This window comes from Diabrotica virgifera, chromosome 3 (genome assembly GCF_917563875.1).
Source record: "Diabrotica virgifera virgifera chromosome 3, PGI_DIABVI_V3a".
Taxonomy (NCBI): Eukaryota; Metazoa; Arthropoda; class Insecta; order Coleoptera; family Chrysomelidae; genus Diabrotica; species Diabrotica virgifera.
Genome location: NC_065445.1, coordinates 53,266,227 through 53,284,736, shown reverse-complemented (window position 1 = coordinate 53,284,736; position 18,510 = coordinate 53,266,227). Strand labels below are relative to the sequence as shown.

The following is an 18,510-nucleotide window of genomic DNA, read 5'->3' as shown; positions in this document are numbered from 1 at the left end:
AAAAAAGATAAAAAGTGGGTATAAACCTCAAACAAGTCTATGTAAAGATGAAAGTGGGCAAATAATCAGTGACCAACAGAAAGTCACAGAAACCTGGAAGCATTATTTTCAGACACTACTTGGAACTCAAGTAGACATGGAAGATGAAATGGGTATGATCTACGTAGAAGAGAATGGAGTAGAAGCTCCAACCATAGAGGAAGTTTTCGAAGCCATTAAGGCCCAGAAAAACAATAAAGCTCCGGGAGTTGATGAAATACCAGCAGAACTATATAAGGTAGGTGGTGACCACCTAGCAAGTCACATCCACGCGCTCATCAAAGACGTATGGCAAGAAGAGAAAATACCCGACGACTGGAAGAAAAGTATAGTATGCCCGATCTATAAAAAAGGAGACAAACTCCAGTGCACAAACTACCGTGGAATCTCTCTACTATGTACAGCATATAAAGTCCTCACGTATATTATAAACCAGCGGCTCCAACCACTAGCAGAAAATATTATTGGAGAGTATCAGACGGGCTTCCGACGGGGAAGATCGACACTGGATCAAATATTCACAGTGAAACAGATCTTGAGCAAAGTATGGGAACACGATGTTGATGTTCACAACGTGTTTGTAGACTTCAAACAGGCATACGACTCAGTCAAAAGGAACAAACTATACTATATATTGGCTGAATTGGCAATACCACACAAGTTAACAAGACTCATTAAAGCCACAATGGATGAAACTCAGGCATGTGTACGAATAAAAAACCACCGGACAGACTTTTTTAACATTTCGCAGGGACTAAAACAGGGAGATGGGCTGGCCCCAACATTGTTTAACCTGGCACTGGAGTATGCGGTTAGGCAAATGCAAACTGGACGAGGAAATCTACTGACCAACCGAACGGTTCAACTGGCCGCTTATGCTGATGATATTAATATTATGAGTAGAACATCAACAGGAGCACAGGAAACATATGCAGAGTTAAAAACACAAACAAAAATACTAGGTCTGGAAATTAACACAGAAAAAACAAAAATAATGACTCAGACGAGAAGAAATATAGTCCCAGAAAACATTATACATGAAGATGACATTGAAACGGTTGAAAAGTTTACATACCTGGGAGTAGAAATATATGCCGACGGATCAGAAGATGGAGAAATACGGAAGAGAATAACGCAGGCAAACAGAGCTTATTTTGCCCTCTCCCATATATTTCGGTCTAAAAGTGTCCACCGAAATACAAAGATGAGAATCTATAAAACCTTAATTCGACCAATAACATGCTATGGCAGTGAAGCCTGGGTGCTGAAAGAAACATCCAAAAACAAACTCGACACATTCGAAAGGAAAGTACTTAGGAGAATACTAGGACCTGTGAGGGAAAACGGAATCTTCAGAAGTCGATCTTTATCAACTTTATTAGGCAACGCCCCTGTCAAACTTCATTAGATTACAAAGATTGCAATGGGCCGGACATGTGATAAGAATGGGAGAGGATAGGCTACCAAAACGAGCACTGAATGCTAGAATGCAAGGAAAGAGACCGGTTGGGAAGCCACGAAAGCGCTGGGAAGACACAGTAAACAGCGACGCACAAGCCCTTTTAGGAGTCCGTGTATGGAGAAGAGCAGCCACAGACAGGCAAGGGTGGAGGCAAAAAATAAAGGAGGCCAAGGCTCAATTTGGGCTGTAGCGCCGTAGAAGAAGAAGAAGAACATTATTATGTAATAAAAAAAAATGTGCAAGTTCCCTATTAACAATTTGACTAAAATGGCAAATTGTTAACAGTCAAAAAGTGTCTGGTTTGTTGTAAAAATTAGTATTATTACTATTTAAGTCCGTAATTATTTTTGTTGTTTGGTGGAAATGGAACGCGCTACAAGGAATTTGAGTGTGTTCAAGCAGTGACCTTACATAGCTACCATGCTATCGGCTCCTTATATTGGTAACAATTTTTTGCTAATGCACGATACCTCACGTTACACGAACTGTAATCGAAAATTTACAACAGGTAAATCTTCGGACTTTTGAATTGGCCACTGCATAGTACAGATCTTAACCCATCGAAAATTTGTGAGACATAATTGGCAGAAGACTAAGACAGTGTTTGCCACCTTCTAGAAATTTACAAGAGGTAGAACAGTAGCTCTCGAGATTTGGAATGATATTGTTCAAGACCAAATAGCAAACCTCATCGATATAACCCATAGTATTCCCTTGTTATACATAATTTTTAGGGATTCCGAGTGAAACTTATCTGCCCCTATTGCTTTTACGTTTTTACTGCTTTTTACTGCTAGTTTGTGCTTCCCTGTAATTTTGAGTTTCACAATATTGATAATTCGCTAACATATTCTTTTCGTATTTTAAAGTTTTACGTCTCCACCGATTAATTAAACACTAAATTATACGTAATAGATATTTACAACATCTTGAATCAATAAAATCATTCATAAAATATAAATACAGATGTATCAGATTCAATTTAAAACAAGAGTTTTTTCTTAAAAAGTTAAATAAAAGAATAAAGTAGTAAATTAGGATCAATCGTTGACCCTCAACTTCAGTGCAACTGTTAAATAATAGTCCTGGATCCCGCGTACCAAATAAAATATTAATAATAGCAAGCTGAAAACTTGTTCTTAACTTAACGGTGTCGAGTCGGACAAACTTTGATATATGGGAACACTCGAACAGGGGAAGCCCTAATTGTGGAACGTGATAAACGTGTTATCCTGACAAGTTTATGATTGTGAAAACTAGCAGGCTGTTTTTAAGTTTATTCAATAGCCAACAATATTATAGGTTTGTTCCAACTCGATACAAAACCTTTCTTGAACGGTTAAAAGTGTGTTACTGCGCATAATTATTCGTTATTGCGCATGCGCGTAACGATTCAAAAACGGTTTTGTATCGAGTGCATCAATAGGAGGTCGAAATGCACCCATCTGCTTGCCGGATAAACCAATTTTTTTTTATTAAATTTCATACATAGACAAACACGACCTAGTCCAGGAGGCCACTGCGCATCTGCTAGGAAAAATATTCCGATTCGGATTTTTTGCACAATCTTACTCAAAACGGACCCTTTCTAACAAATTTGCATGTTGCCAGGTCCAAAACTGGGTCAAACATTTTTTAAACGTTTTTTTTTGTTTTTTTCCTAAAATTATATTTTTTGAATGGAACAAAGTTTTTTTAGGTTTTTTGGATCATTACAAACAGAAAAGATCTTTAGTGACTTTTCTCTAAAGTTGATAGTTTTTGACATATAAGCGATTAAAAATTGAAAAATTGCGAAATCAGCCATTTTTAACCCTCAAAAACTATATGAAAAACTGAAAATTTGAATGTTGCCAAGGTAGGTAGATATTCTTTAAACATCGATTGATGAAATCCCGAAGTTTTTTGCAATACAATATTCAAAACTCCTTTGTTTTTTAATTGCTTATCAAGCGTGCGCGACACTATTTTCCACCGTTGCATGTGTATACAGTATGGTGCAAATGAAATGAATAAATTCGTTATTTCGTAAACCGGCAACTTTAAGGAAAAATCCCGAAACAGGTCGATTTTTATTTTTAAGTTATGATATTGTGGCATATATGGTATACTAGTGACGTAATCCATCTGGGCGTGATGACGTAATCGATGATTTTTTTTTAATGAGAATAGGGTCGTGTGCTAGCTCATTTGAAAGGTTATTTAATTCTCTATTCAGTAATATAAAACATTTACATAATTATTTATACAGGGTGTCCAAAAATTTTTAATAAATTAAATTATTTATGTAATTTATTTAATTCAAAATACATTTTACTGCTTTCACAAATAAACATTGCTTTTCGCTTAAATTAATTGTTCAAACTTCCAAAAGGCAGGTGGGTGGCGGGAGCTGGCTTGAACATTGAATTTAATCGAAAAGCAATGTTTATTTGTGAAATAAACATTTTTTAGTTTTCGGGTAACAGTAAAATGTATTTTGAATTAAATAAATTACACACATTCTTCTTTTTTTTAATAATTTAATTAAAAACTTGTTTTGGGCCCTGTATAAATAATTATGTAAATGTTTATATTACTGAATAGAGAATTGAAGAACCTTTCAAATGAGCTAGCGCACAACCCCTATTCTCGTTTAAAAAAATCATCGATTACGTCATCACGCTTAGATGGATGACGTCACTAGTATACCATATATGCCACAATATCATAACTTAAAAATAAAAATCGACCTGTTTCGGGATTTTTCCTTAAAGTCACCGGTTTACTAAATAACGAATTTATTCCTTTCATTTGCACCATACGGTCGGTGGAAAATAGTGTCGCGCACGCTTGATTAGCAATTAAAAAATAAAGGAGTTTTGAATATTGTATTGCAAAAAACTCTTCGGGATTTCATCAATCGATGTTTAAAGAATATCTACCTACCTTGGCAACATTCAAATTTTCAGTTTTTCACATAGTTTTTGAGGGTTAAAAATGGCCGATTTCGCAATTTTTAATCGCTTATATATCAAAAACTACCAACTTCGAGAAAAGTCACTAAAGATCTTTTGTGTTTGGAATGATCCAAAAAATCTAAAAAAAAACTTTGTTCCATGCAAAAAAAAATAATTTTAGGAAAAAAAACAAAAAAAAAAGTTTAAAAAATGTTTGACCCACTTTTGATCCTGTCAACATGCAAATTTGTTAAAAGGGGTCCTTTTCGAGTAAAATTTAGCAAAAAATCCGAATCGGAATATTTTTTCTAGCGAATGCGCAGTGGCTTTCTGGACTAACCAGCATGAGTTGCCTATCAAAATCGTGTCATAGCTATCCTTAAGGGGGGCCGTAGGGGTTGAAATCAACATCTTAAGCATATTTTTGTGATTTTTTTTTGAAAGTATGAGAAAATAATTTTATTTTTAAATCAAATAAGCATATTAAAGTATATTTCAAAGAATATTCAAAAAAAAATCAAAAAAAATATTGAAAAATAAGCCAACGGTGGCAAATTTTTAAAGACACCTAAAGAAACAATGAATTTTGCGGTGGACATCAAAATTTATCATTGGATCATGGTAGACAAAAAATTCAAAAAGATTTTATTAACTTACGAGTTTCTCGAGGTAACGCTGTCAAGTTTCTTTTAGTTTTAATGATCTTTGACATTTTAGTATCACTCAGAAGTCAAAACAACGATTTTTTTTACAGAAAAAAGGGTGAAAATTAACATATTTATTATTGTTAAACAAAATATATAACTATAAAACAAAAAATATCTCGACAATGTTACCTCAAGGAATGTCTAAAGAAAATATGTACAAAATTCCAGGTGAGTTGGTCAAGTAGTTTTTGAGTTACAATGTCTACAGTCTTTGAAAAAACCAGTTTTGAGAAAAACGCTTTTAAAGTTTGTCAACTTTTATTTTCAATTTTTTTGTCTGTCAAATCGTAAAGTGATGCACACCGGAATATGTTATTGAATCGAGGGGTAATTTACAAAAGAAAATGACAACAGCTGTTGACCGTTTCTCACTACGCTCAGGCTCGCTGGCGCGAAGATGCTGCAAATCGAGTCGAAGGTAGGGAGATAGTATTGTATATCCCTATCTTCGACTCGCTTTGCAGCAAGCCCGCATCGGCACGCTTGAACGTAATGAACAACGGTCAACAGTTGTTCTCATTTTCTTTTGTAAATTACTCCGCGATTCAAAAAGATATTCCGGTGTGCATCATTTTACGATTTGACAGACAAAAAAGAAATTGAAAATAAAAGTTGACAATATTCAAAGGCTTGTTCCCCAAAACTGCTTTTTTTAAAGGCTGTAGACATTGTAACTCAAAAACTACTTGACCGACACACCTGGACTTTTGTACATATTTTCTTTAGACATTCCTTGAGGTAACGCTGTCGATATATTTTTTGTTTTATGCTTATTTTATGTTTAACAATAATAAAATATGTTGATTTTCGCACTTTTTGTGCAAAAAATTTCGTTGTTTTGATTTCTGAGTGATACCAAAAAGTCAAAAATCGTTATAATTAAAAAAACTCGACAGAATTATCTCGATAAACATATAAGCTAATAAAATCTTTTTGATTTTTTGTTTACCATGATCCAATAATAAGTTCGGATGTTCACCGCAAAATCCATTTTTTTTCGAGGTGTCTTTAAAAATTTGCCACCATTGACCTATTTTTCAATATTTTTCCTTGATTTTTTTTTTGAGTATTCATTGAATATATACTGAGTACGCTTATTTAATTTAAAAATAAAATAATTTTATCATACTTTCAAAAAAATTCACAAAAATGTGCTTGAAATGTTGATTTCAACCCCTACGGCCCCCCTTAAGGATAGCTATGACACGATTTTGATAGGCAACCCATGCTGGTCGTGTTTGTCTTTGTATAAAATTTAATAAAAATAAAAAAAAATTGAAAAAATCTAACACATTCGTCAAAGAAAAGCGTGACGCGTCTTCATCGAATAAACGCTTTTCGCCCCACGCTTTTCTTTAACGAATGTGTTAGATTTTTTCAATCTTTTTTATTTTTTGCTTTTTACTTGATTTTTTTATACTTTTTTCATTTAAGTCACTCGTAACTAACGAAAAGCGTTTCTTAATTTTTTTTTCATTTTTTTTTTATTTTTTACTTTTTAGTCCTACACTTTTCAAACATTAAAATATATCGTCATGTTTCTTAAAATATGTATAAAACATATGATGTACTCACATAAAAAGTAGTCGGAATCGGCAAAAAATTTGAAACTTTATTGTTTATTTATGAAGCATAACGTAAACAATTAACGTAAAAAGTGAAATTATGTATAGTTCATATCATTAGCTACAACACGTAAAAGTTTCAAGTTTTTTACATTGTAAAAAACAAGAGAATTTAAGCATTTTTCATTAAAATCGTTTTTTTATTTAAACAATTAATAAACATAAAAAAAATTATTGATTATTCGTGTATTGTTTCCGCGAATGCATATGCATATGTCTGCAAATTTTCATTCATTTGCATTGGAGAAAAGGCACTCAAATTAACGTCTAAAGATTTGACGCAAACTATTGAACTAAATAAAAGCGTTTAAAAAAATGTTTCATCCGGCAAGCAGATGGGTACATTTCGACCTCCTATTCGGATCTTAGACTATATTTATCACCTGTCATAATTCCTGTCATTTGACATGTTCTACGTGTCGGATCCAACATTTTTGTCGTTCAAACATTTTTTCCTATATTATTATAACGTTGGATATTGAATAAAATTAAAAACAACCTGCTAGTTTTCACAATCATAAACTTGTTAGGATGACACTGTTACTGTTCCAGTGTTCCCATACATCAAAGTTTGTCCAACTCGGCACCGTTAAGCTGTGAACAAATTTTCAGCGTGCTATTAATAATCTTTTACTTGGTACGCGGGATCCAGGGCTAAGAGCCATTAAAAAATGCATTTAATTAATATAAATTAAACTAAAGTTATTGCGACTAAAATACTCCGATAAGGCCGCTTAGGAAAACAATGGCGATAACAGAAACATTCGTAGAATGTCCATAGACTAACTATTTACATTTGAAAAAAAAAATTAAAATAAATAATACAGATAACTTAAACGGAACTATGTACAAAATGCATTAGTTAAATCAACAAAAGGTTAAATTATATTGTCATTTTAACGTGAACCAATTAATAAATATCTGAGACTTTAAAAATGTTTAATGAGTCCATTTTTATGTAAATATTATATCTATACTAAATTTACAATCCAGATGCAGTAGAAGTAAACAAACCAAGACACGTTAAATGCTACTAGGAGCACTCCCAAATGATAATTTACAATGTATGAACTATGGACATCATGATTTGGGATTTACAATGTATATACATTGTAAATTATGACTCGGGAGTGCTCCTAGTAGCATTTAACGTGTCTTCGTTTGTTTATTTCTACTGCATCTTGATTGTAAATTTAGTATAGTAAATGCATTCTGGTAAATTATTAGACAAAGGAACCAATATCAAAATGACTATCTACAGAGCATTGATTAGACCGATCAGATGTAATTTTTGTAGATCTGTCCTGCGGTTCCCATTATTAGTTCCTGAAGTCACATCTCTAGCATAAATTTCAGCATGGAATATAGTAGAGTGATTAGCTAGGATTTCACTAAGACTTAGCCTTGGTTTCCTTACTTATACCCCAGATCCACCAAGCTGCTAAACACCAGCATTGATCTGCCATTATGAAATCGTTTTATTCTCATTTTCCCATCTCACATAAGTGCTATTGTTTCAATTTTAATAATATACAAATACGCCAGTCAATGGAAGCAAGAATAGGATATTACCTCCGAATTCTATACTACTGCATGGATTTTAATGAAATTTTGGGCCTTGCCTCTACTTATCTCCTAATTCAAAGTCTACACTATGCCGATGTGTGCTTTTATCTTGGGGGTGGTTCCCACCCCTTCTTAGGGGTGGAAAATTTTGTGGTTAAAATTACCACGGAATTCGCTAGAGAACCTAATTCTAAGCAAAAACTGTTCTATAATTTTTTTTTGAAAACTCAACACTTTTTGAGATATTCGTGGTTGAAAATTGGCCATTTTCATTGAAACATTTTCGAAGGGTTTTTTGCGAATACCTTAAAAACTATGCATCTAACAAAAAAAAACTATATTAAACATTTTTGTAGGTTATAAAAAAACAAAGAGACAATTGCCTTCATAAATTTTCTAGTTATAATACAAAAAGAGATATGGTAGGTGAAAATAGTTTGTTTTTTGGTACATTCTCAAATTGGGGTATTCAACTTGAAATAACAGAAACGGTCGATTTGAGGTGTATAATGCTACTAATACCTTTTATAGTGCTTGAAAAGATCTTTAAAATGAGCTATATTAAAGGTCCATTACATTAAAACTTAGCGAGATATGCTGCAAACAAAATTGATAACTAATGTATTTTAAGAAAAAATGAGAAGTAATTTTAACCCCCATCCACCAAAATGTAAATTCACGTTTTTCTTCCACAATACCATTTATTATAGTGTTATTTCTATGTTCAAAAAGTTGGACGGGTTTAAAATGAATGGTTTTTGAAAAAAAAAAGATCAAATTATAGAGAGCATTTTTAAATTTTCTTAAAACTCTTCCTTTTTCTCCATGTAACTTGAAAATGATAAGAGATACAGTAATGAAAAATGAAAAGGAAATTTTTATCTTAAAAAGCCCTACATTTTTGTGTGGCATCTTTTTTTCGTATCTCTTATCTTTTTCGAATTACATGGAGGAAAAGGCAGATTTTTAAGAAAATATAAAAATGCGCTCTATAATTTAATCTTATTTTTTTCAAAAACCATTCATTTTAATCTAGTCCAACTTTTTGAACATAGAAATAACACTAAAATAAAAAGTATTGTACAGGGTGATTGATTAGTGGGGTAAAGCCAATAGGTCCGCTATACTAATAGATAGCAATAAAAGTTAATAACAAAAATTGTAGCCAACTTTAAGCTTCACATTACAAAATTAGTAAGAATGTTACAGGTTGTTCGATAACACAGTGGCAGACCAAACTTATGTTTTTTTAAATGGAACACCCTATATTTTATTTTATATTCGAACGCCTGTTAACTTCTCCACCAGAAAAATATAATGGTTTGTTATGTTATACAGGGTATTTACAAAGTTATAACCAATTTTGTATAAAAATCGTAACAAGTTCAACTCCCTGTATAAATAAAAATAAGCACAACAGCAGTGGTTTATTAATGCAATTTTTTTTTTATTTATTGTCAAAATTTTCAAAAATTATTGACATTGCTAATTTTCTTTATATCAAATACAGGGTGAGTCAAAGCGAAAGTACATTATTTTCTCAGTAATGTTAAATGGAACACCCTATATTTTATACCATTATTGAAAAGTAACATTACCGTACTTTAATTTTTATATACATTCTCTATGTCCAAATTTATTAGTTTTTGAGATATTTTTATTTTTCAGAGCAAATTATTTTAGGTGTCTAAATTTATCTAAATTCTAAGTAAGCAATGACTAAATTGACAATTGACGATTACTGATTATCAAACCGGTAATCAATGTAAAAATGTAGCGAATAAAGAAAAATAATAATTTATTAGTAATACATTTTACAAAAAAAAAACCACAACCACAACATGCAACATTTTTGAAACAATTAAAAACTACTTTTTTATGTAAATGTAACAAATAAAGAAAGAAAATTAGTAATAAATTTTACAAAAAAACACACAAACACAAAATACAATATTTTGTGAAGACAATTAAACACCACTTTTGCATGTAAATGAAAAAATGTAGCAAATAAGAACGAAAAATAATTTATCAGTAATACATTTTGCAAAAAAACATGTTTGAAAAAATTAGAAACTACTTTTAATAAAATATTTTTAGTATTTAATTACATAAGGTGTTCAAAATTACTTCCTAACACATTTATGCACGCCTAAAAACGATCATTGAATGAGCTACTTTCCCTACGAAGCACTTGTAAATTAACACATCGTAATACACTTTGTATTCTATTTTTTATCTCATCCCTTGTTGTTGGAGGTATTTTATAAACTTCATTATTAACGTAACCCAAAAAAAATCAGTCCAGTTTATTAAATTCTGATGATTTGTGTGGCCACGCTACTGGTCCATTGAAAAATGAAAATATCTCGAAAACTAATAAATTTAGATATAGGGAATGTTATCTAAAAATTAAAGTACGGTAATAGTACTTTTCAATAGTAAAAAATACAGGGTGCCCCATTTAAAATTACTGAGAAAATAATGTACTTGCGTTTTGACTCACCCTGTATTTGATATAAAGAAAATTAGCAATATCAATCATTATTGAAATTTTTGATAATACGTAAAAAAAATGGCATTAATAAATCATTGCTGTTCTGCTTATTTTTTATTTATACAAGGAGTTGAACTTGTTAGGATTTTCGTATAAAATTGATTATAACTTTGTAAATACAAAAATATAGGGTGTTCCATTTAAAAAAACATAAGTTTGGTCTGCCACTGTGTTATCGAACACCCTGTAACATTCTAACTAATTTTGTAATGTGAAGCTCAATGGTGGCTAAAATTTTAGTTGTTAACTTTTATTGCTATCTATTACCATAGGGGATCTATTGAGCCACTATTACTCCACTAATTACCCCACTAATCAATCACCCTGTAGAAGGAAAACGATGTATTTAAATTCTGATGGATGAGGGGTTAAATTATACTTCTCATTTTTTGAGAAGTATACTTCTCATTTAGTCATCAACTTTTTTGCAGAATATCTCGCTTAGTTTGAACGTAATCGACATTTAGTATTACTCATTTTAAAGGTATGTTCAAGCACTACAAAAGTTATTAGTATTATTTTACACCTAAAATCGAGAGTTTCTCTGTTATTTCAAGTAGAATACACCTATTTGAGCATGCAGCAAAAAACAAACTCTTCTTACCTACCATATCCCTCTTTGTATTTTAACTAGAAGATTTATGAACGGACGAATCTCTTTGTTTTTTTATAAACTACAGAAATACTTTTTATAGTTTTTTGGTTAGATGCATAGTTTTTAAGGTATTCGCAAAAATCCGTCCGAAAAGGTGTCATTCTTCAATGAAAATGGCCAATTTTCAACCACGAATAACTCAAAAAGTATCGAGTTTTCGAAAAATAATTATAGAACAGTTTTTGCTTAAAATTAGGTTATCTAACCTCTTCCGTGGCTATTTTAACCAAAACATTTTTCACCCCCGACCAGGGGTGGGAACCACCCCCAAGATAAAAGCGCCACAGTATATAGGGTAGACTTTGTTTCTTGAGCTATTCCCTACGTACTGTGAAAATATCAAATAAATCGATGTAGTAGGATGGAATTCGGAGCTAAATGCCCTCATTGACTGCCCTAAAAGTAAATTTGACACTTTAACATTATATATTTTTAATGGAGAAAAATCATTTTGAAACAGTTAGATAGACTCAAAAAATGTAGCGCAGCTAATAAAAAACTAACACTTTCAACTAAAAAACTATACTTACTTCATAACCTTTGTTCAAATTTGTCAAACACCATTGCTCATTTGGCACTCCCATTCTTTGGTATTCAGATTGCAGATCATGAAAACTCCACCCCACGGGTCTCTGGATTTCTTCTATAGGAGGTGTATATGAAAAACAATACAACTGATCGACTTTCGCCGGTTGTGACAGTTGTTGTAGGGTGACGTAAACGCTGTGACAATCTCTTTCCTTGGGTATCACAAAGGTCACAGACAAGAAGGTTTTTGTTCGTATTAGAAGAGGAGAACCAGTTGTGGAAAGTGGGAGTTTTTCTAGACTTGCAATATGCATATGATGAATCTGAAAAAAATATAGGTACTCAGTTTTATCAGAAAATTAAAATTTCTTTTAGTCCATTAAAATGTTACATTTTTTAGGCAGTACCTTGCATTTGTTAGAGGAGTCAATTTTATTTCTTTAATGTGTAGGGGGGATCAGTAGAAGCTTAAGTTCAAGTTTTTGGGGTCGCCATCCTTGTCCCCCGGTCGCCATCTTGGGAATGGGGTGCAAAGGGGTTTCGCGCTATATCTCGTAAACTACCAACCCTACGGAAAATCTAATTAAACATAAAATGTAGCAAATTAAATTTTCTACAATTTTGTTTCTATTACTTTTTATCGTCAAGTGACCAACAAAAAATATATAACCAAAAATATGTAAATTATTTATAACAAGTTTCATTTTGGATGTTATAACTTTTTTTCAGTTCATTTTAAAATAAAATAACATTATAGCAATTTTGTAGAGGGTTTTTCAGCGAACAATTTCCACTATAAAGTTGTTTAATTCTGTTTATTTATATAGGTTTTACAGCGCTCCAAACTTGACCAGATTCTCGAATGCTCATAGGGATACAATAAAAACAAAAGTTAGGCTTACTTTTATATCTATATATATTTTTTATTCATACAATTTATTATGATTTTAACATTCCTATGCTATTATTATTCTGTTTTTGACCTTTCTTCCCACTATAAAACTTATAACTCTAAGCATATATAGAAAAGGCCCAAGAAGTTGTTTGAGGACAAATTCGCCGCTTCAGAAGAAGAATGACGCAACCGCAAAATGCAAAATTCTTAAGCAGAGCAAAAAAATAATTTTTTATATCAAAATCATAAAGTATGATAAAAATTAGCCATTCACCACACCGTGGTCAGGATCTCGAGATATAAGCGTTTTTTGGGGTGTGCCGCTTGTATATGAAGTAACATAGCTTTTTTTCTATTATATATTTTGACTTAAATTTTCCAGAAAACTTCTTCATAAACTATATTTTATTGTTGTGTTGGTTAAAATTATAAACTAAAAAGTTTGTCAATCAACTTTTTTAAGTAAACATGAAACTAACGAAATATGATGACAAAATGTTAATAAATTAACAACTCCTTTTTTAATGTGTTTAAACATTTTGGACAAATTTCATTGTTATCTACATACTTCAAAGGTGGCACAGTAAAATTTTTAAAAGGAAATATTTACAGCGACCAAAGATACAGCGAGGTAAATTTGAAAAATCATCAAAATTGATTTTTGGCATTTTTGTATAAAATTTATTTTTTTAACATGTTCCACCAACTCTAGATAAAAATAAACTTCATATTCGGATTCAGCGACCTCGAAAACATAAAAATAGACCAAAATTGATCATTCACCTTAAATTTGATTTTCGTGGTTGGCATAACGGTTAATGCCGCTCGTCTAATATATAGATAGAAAAGCATTATTTTTCTACGAGAATTCGAGAATCTGGTCAAGTTTGGAGCGCTGTAAAACCTAGATAATAAATAAAATTAAACAACTTTATAGTGAAAATTGTTTATTGAAAAATCCTCTACAAAATCGCTATGATGTTATTTTATTGTGAAATGAACGTAAAAAAGTTATAACCTCCAAAAGGAAATTTCTTACAAAATTTTCTCTTATTTTTGTTTATAACTTTTTTGTTGGTCACTTTACGATAAAAAGTAATAGATATAGAATTGTAGAAAATTTAATTTGCTTCATTTTGTGTGAAATTTAATTTTCTGTAAGGTAGCTAGTTTACGAGATACAGCGCGAAAGCCCTTTGCACCTCTTTTTCCAAGATGGCGGCCGGGGGACAAGGGCCTCAACCCCAAAAACTTGAACTTAAGCTTCTACTGAATCCCCCTACACATTAAAAAAATAAAATTGACTCCTCTAAGAAATGCACACTAATTGTAACATTTCAATGGACTATTTAGACTTATTAGTATCTATGGTCTTTTTTAAACCAATAGGAGCAATTCAAATTTACCGCGCCGTAATGCTTGTTTGTAATTGGTCCAACCTCAGGCAAGTTTACTCCACTGTTATGACATTTTGACACTAATGACATTTATGAAATTTTGACACTACTGGCATTTCATAGGTTAATTAAGTTATATCGGCGATTTTTTGTGTTTTCTGCTTTATTCCTTTAATTTTTAGATTTTTAGTCTACTTTTATATAAAAAAGTTGTTTTTAGAACTCTTTAGCGACGTATTAGTATAATATATAATATGTATGGATTACAACATGATTTTTGTCAGTTTCTTCTAAAAGTGGATCTGGTCTAGCATCGTAAATGAATATCTGTTTTTCGTTTATAACCAAATTTAAATGAATAGCAACAACTTCTGAATTTTATCCTGTGATAATATATTTCATTTGCTTGTACGTGTGAGGCTATGTAAAGACCAGTTTCTGAAGAGGCGGAAGATGGAGATCCATTTAAAATTCGGGAGGCAATTGGCATAAGTGGCTGCGATGTACACAAACATTGCCACCATATAACGGGATGAGTATTATTCGCACTATCCCATAAAGAATTTAGACCAAAAGAATCCAGTTTTTGTTCTAAATTGGGCCAGATTTGCCACCACCTTCGCTACATCTAGATTTAGTGAATGAGCCATTTCAGAAATGTAAGTCTATAGTTTCCATTAGTTGGTCTTCATTCAATTGTTCTCCTTTAAAGCGAGCACCAAGAAAATTGGCTGCAAAGTGAATCTACTTAGAACAAAATTCGTAGCGTTCTTCAACATATTTTAGCAAGCTTTCGATACGAGAACTAGTCTGGTCAACTTGTTGGAGAATATTTAATATTGTGTCTTTTATAATTAAAGACAAAAGGCACTTCTGACAATATAGATTTATCCAATTCTACAAATTTATCGATTTTAATACGGAATGCAGAATTTGTTTAGTATATTGTAACAAATTTCAATTTTTGCGTATTTTTCCTTTTTTCCTGTTTTTTTTCCGGAAAAAAACAGGTTTTTTTCCTGTACCCAATTTTTCAGGAAATTTTAAATCACTAGGAGAGACGTATGTCCAAAAATGGACCACAGAAGGCTAAGAAGATATAGGATATAACATAAGGATGATGTAAACTCAGTAGGTGTTTCGATTTAAATGCAACCTATATAGCATAAATAAATTAAATGTAAATAAAAGTTCATTTAAATGAACAACCCGTTTCCTATTACCTTAAAAATTAATATGTATTATACTATCTTAGCTGTGGCTTTATATCAAAAACCAAAACCACAAATGTAATCTTAAACGTTACTAAATATAGTATTGTTGAAGATACCATTAACTTGGGAAAGATATAATACCACAAACATTTAACACTTTTTGCACTTTTAAACGCTTTAAATATTTACTTTATTGCATACATTTATTTACATAAACTAATACTTAGTTACTCTTAACACCTGACCATTAATATTTTAGTAACGTAAATACAGTGGCTATCTTCATACTGTTGTAAAAAAATTCTAATTCGAAGTAGGTGATTACATTAAAATTAAGAGCTATAAAATTATGGTATCACATGATCAGGAGATCTATCATGAATTAGTTAATATCTTAAAAAAATCTATCTTGTGGTTATTCTTCTTCAAAACCTGTTAAATATTTTGTCCAAAAATCAAGAAAAAAAATTGGTTGTCATTATATTATCTAACATACAAAAAAAAAGAAACACACGTTAAAGAAAAAATTACATTTGTTTACAGCAAAATAGAACAGTTGAAATGAGAGAAATGTACAACGTTAGTCAGTAATAATTTTAGAAACTCACAAAAATTGCCAAAAATATTAATTAATCTTGAAAACATATTAAAAACATAAATGAATTATGTATTAAAGTGAAGCAAATGTTGCTTCTAGTTGCACTAGTTAAAAGTTAATTACAGACATATAATTATTTTCAGAAGTCATTAAAGAATAAGTAACTATAAACATAAAGTAAATCTCATTCATTCATTTCTACGCCAGTCAATGGGAGCAAGAATAGGATATTACCTCCGAATTCTATCCTACTGCATGGATTTTAATGAAAATTTGGGCCTTGCCTCTACTTATCTCCTAATTCAAAGTCTACCCTATGCCGATGTGCGCTTTTATCTTGGGGGTGGTTCGCACCCCTTCTCGGGGGTGGAAAATTTTCGGTTAAAATAACCACGGAAGTGGCTATGGACTCTAATTCTATGCAAAAACTGTTGTATATTTTTTTTTGAAAACTCAATACTTTTTGAGTTATTCGTGGTTGAAAATTGGCCATTTTCAGTAAAAAATGACACCTTTTCGGACGGTTTCTTCCGGCGAATATGTATCTTAAAAACTGCGCATCTCACTAAAAAAAACTATATAAAACATTTTTGTAGCTTATAAGAAAACAAAGAGATTCATTGCTTCATAGATCTTCTAGTTATAATACAAAAAGAGATATCGTAGGTGAGAAGAGTTTGTTTTTTTGGTGCATGCTCAAATCGGTGTACCTATTCAACTTGAAATAACAGAAACGGTCGATTTTAGGTGTATAATGCTATTAATACCTTTTGTAGTGCTTGAAAAGACCTTTAAAATGAACAATATTAAATGTCGATTATATTCAAACTAAGCGAGATACGCTTCAAAAAAATTGATGACTAATATATTTTAAGAAAAAATGAGAAGTAAATTTAACCCCTCATCCACCAGAATTTAAATGCATCGTTTTCCTTCTACAATACCTTTTATTATAGTGTTGTTTCTATGTTAAAAAAGTTAGACGGGTTTAAAATGAATGGTTTTTGAAAAAAAATAAGATCAAATTATAGAGCGCATTTTTAAATTTTCTTAAAAATCTTCCTTTTTCTCCCTGTAACTTGAAAAAAAAATAAGAGATACAGTAATGAAAAACAAAAACAAAATTTTTTTTTTTAAAAAACCCTACATTTTTGTTGGGTATCTTTTTTTCGTATCTCTCATCATTTTCGAGTTACATAGAGAAAAAGAGATTTTCAAAAAAATTTAAAAATGCGCTCTATAATTTGATCTTATTTTTTTCAAAAACCATTCATTTTAAACTCGTCTAACTTTTTGAACAAAGAAACACTATAATAAAAAGTATTTAAATTCTGATGGATGAGGAGTTAAAAATATACTTTCCATTTTTTTTAAATACATTAGTCATCAATATTTTGCAGCATATCTCGCTTAGGTTGAATGTAATCGACATTTAATATTGCTCATTTTAAAGGTCTTTTCAAGCACTATAAAAGGTATTGGTAGCATTATACACCTAAAATCGACCGTTTCTATGTTATTTCAAGTTGAATGCACCGATTTGAACATGCACAAAAAAAAACAAACTCTTCTCACCTACCAATATCTCTTTTTGTATTATAAATAGATTTATGAAGGAACGAGTCTCTTTGTTTTTTTTATAAAGCTACAAAAATATTTTATATAGTTTTTTTTGTTAGATGATAGTTTTTAAGGTAGGTATTCGCAAAAAACCCTAAGGTAGGTGTCATTTTTCAATGAAAATTGCCAATTTTCAACCACGAATAACTCAAAAATTATTGAGTTTTCAAAAAAAATTATAGAACAGTTTTTGCTTAGAATTCGGTTCTCTAACCACTTCCGTGGTTATTTTAACCAAAAAATTTTCCACCCTCGAGAAGGGGTGGGAACCACCCCCAAGATAAAAGCACACATCGGCATAGGGTAGACTTTGTTTCTTGAGCTATTGCCTACTTACTCTGAAAATATCAAGTAAATAGATGTAGTAGGATGGAATTCGGAGCCAAATATCCTCATTGACTGCCCTATTCATAAATAAGAACCTTATTAGACACCTAAAAATACCAAGTTTGTTTCGACTACTTTGCAGAGAAATGGGGATATTACGTATTTTCCCTTTGATCTACAGTAAATGTAAAATCTGGACAATCAATTGAAAGTGCTTGATTGGCATGGAACTTCACCAGACTGGTGGAATATTGTAAATAAATAATGCCTTTAATTCATACCTTACCTACACCTAATTTCAGGAAATATAGAAATAACCATCAATAAGAAATAAACTTACGTGCATAGAAATCGGCCCGCTTAAAAATTTGGTCATTTTTGATG

The 18,510-nt window shown here is 31.3% G+C and overlaps 1 protein-coding gene across 1 annotated transcript in view; it reads right to left on the bottom strand.

Annotated features, from left to right (window-relative positions):
- The window catches only part of LOC114349040 (myotubularin-related protein 6), an 81,900-nt gene that overhangs the window by 47,886 nt on the left and 15,504 nt on the right, over positions 1-18,510 (bottom strand). Inside the window, exon 3 of the mRNA XM_028299471.2 lies at positions 12,078-12,398. Within this exon, the coding sequence (XP_028155272.1) occupies positions 12,078-12,398 (321 nt within the window). The remainder of the gene's footprint in view (positions 1-12,077; positions 12,399-18,510) is intronic.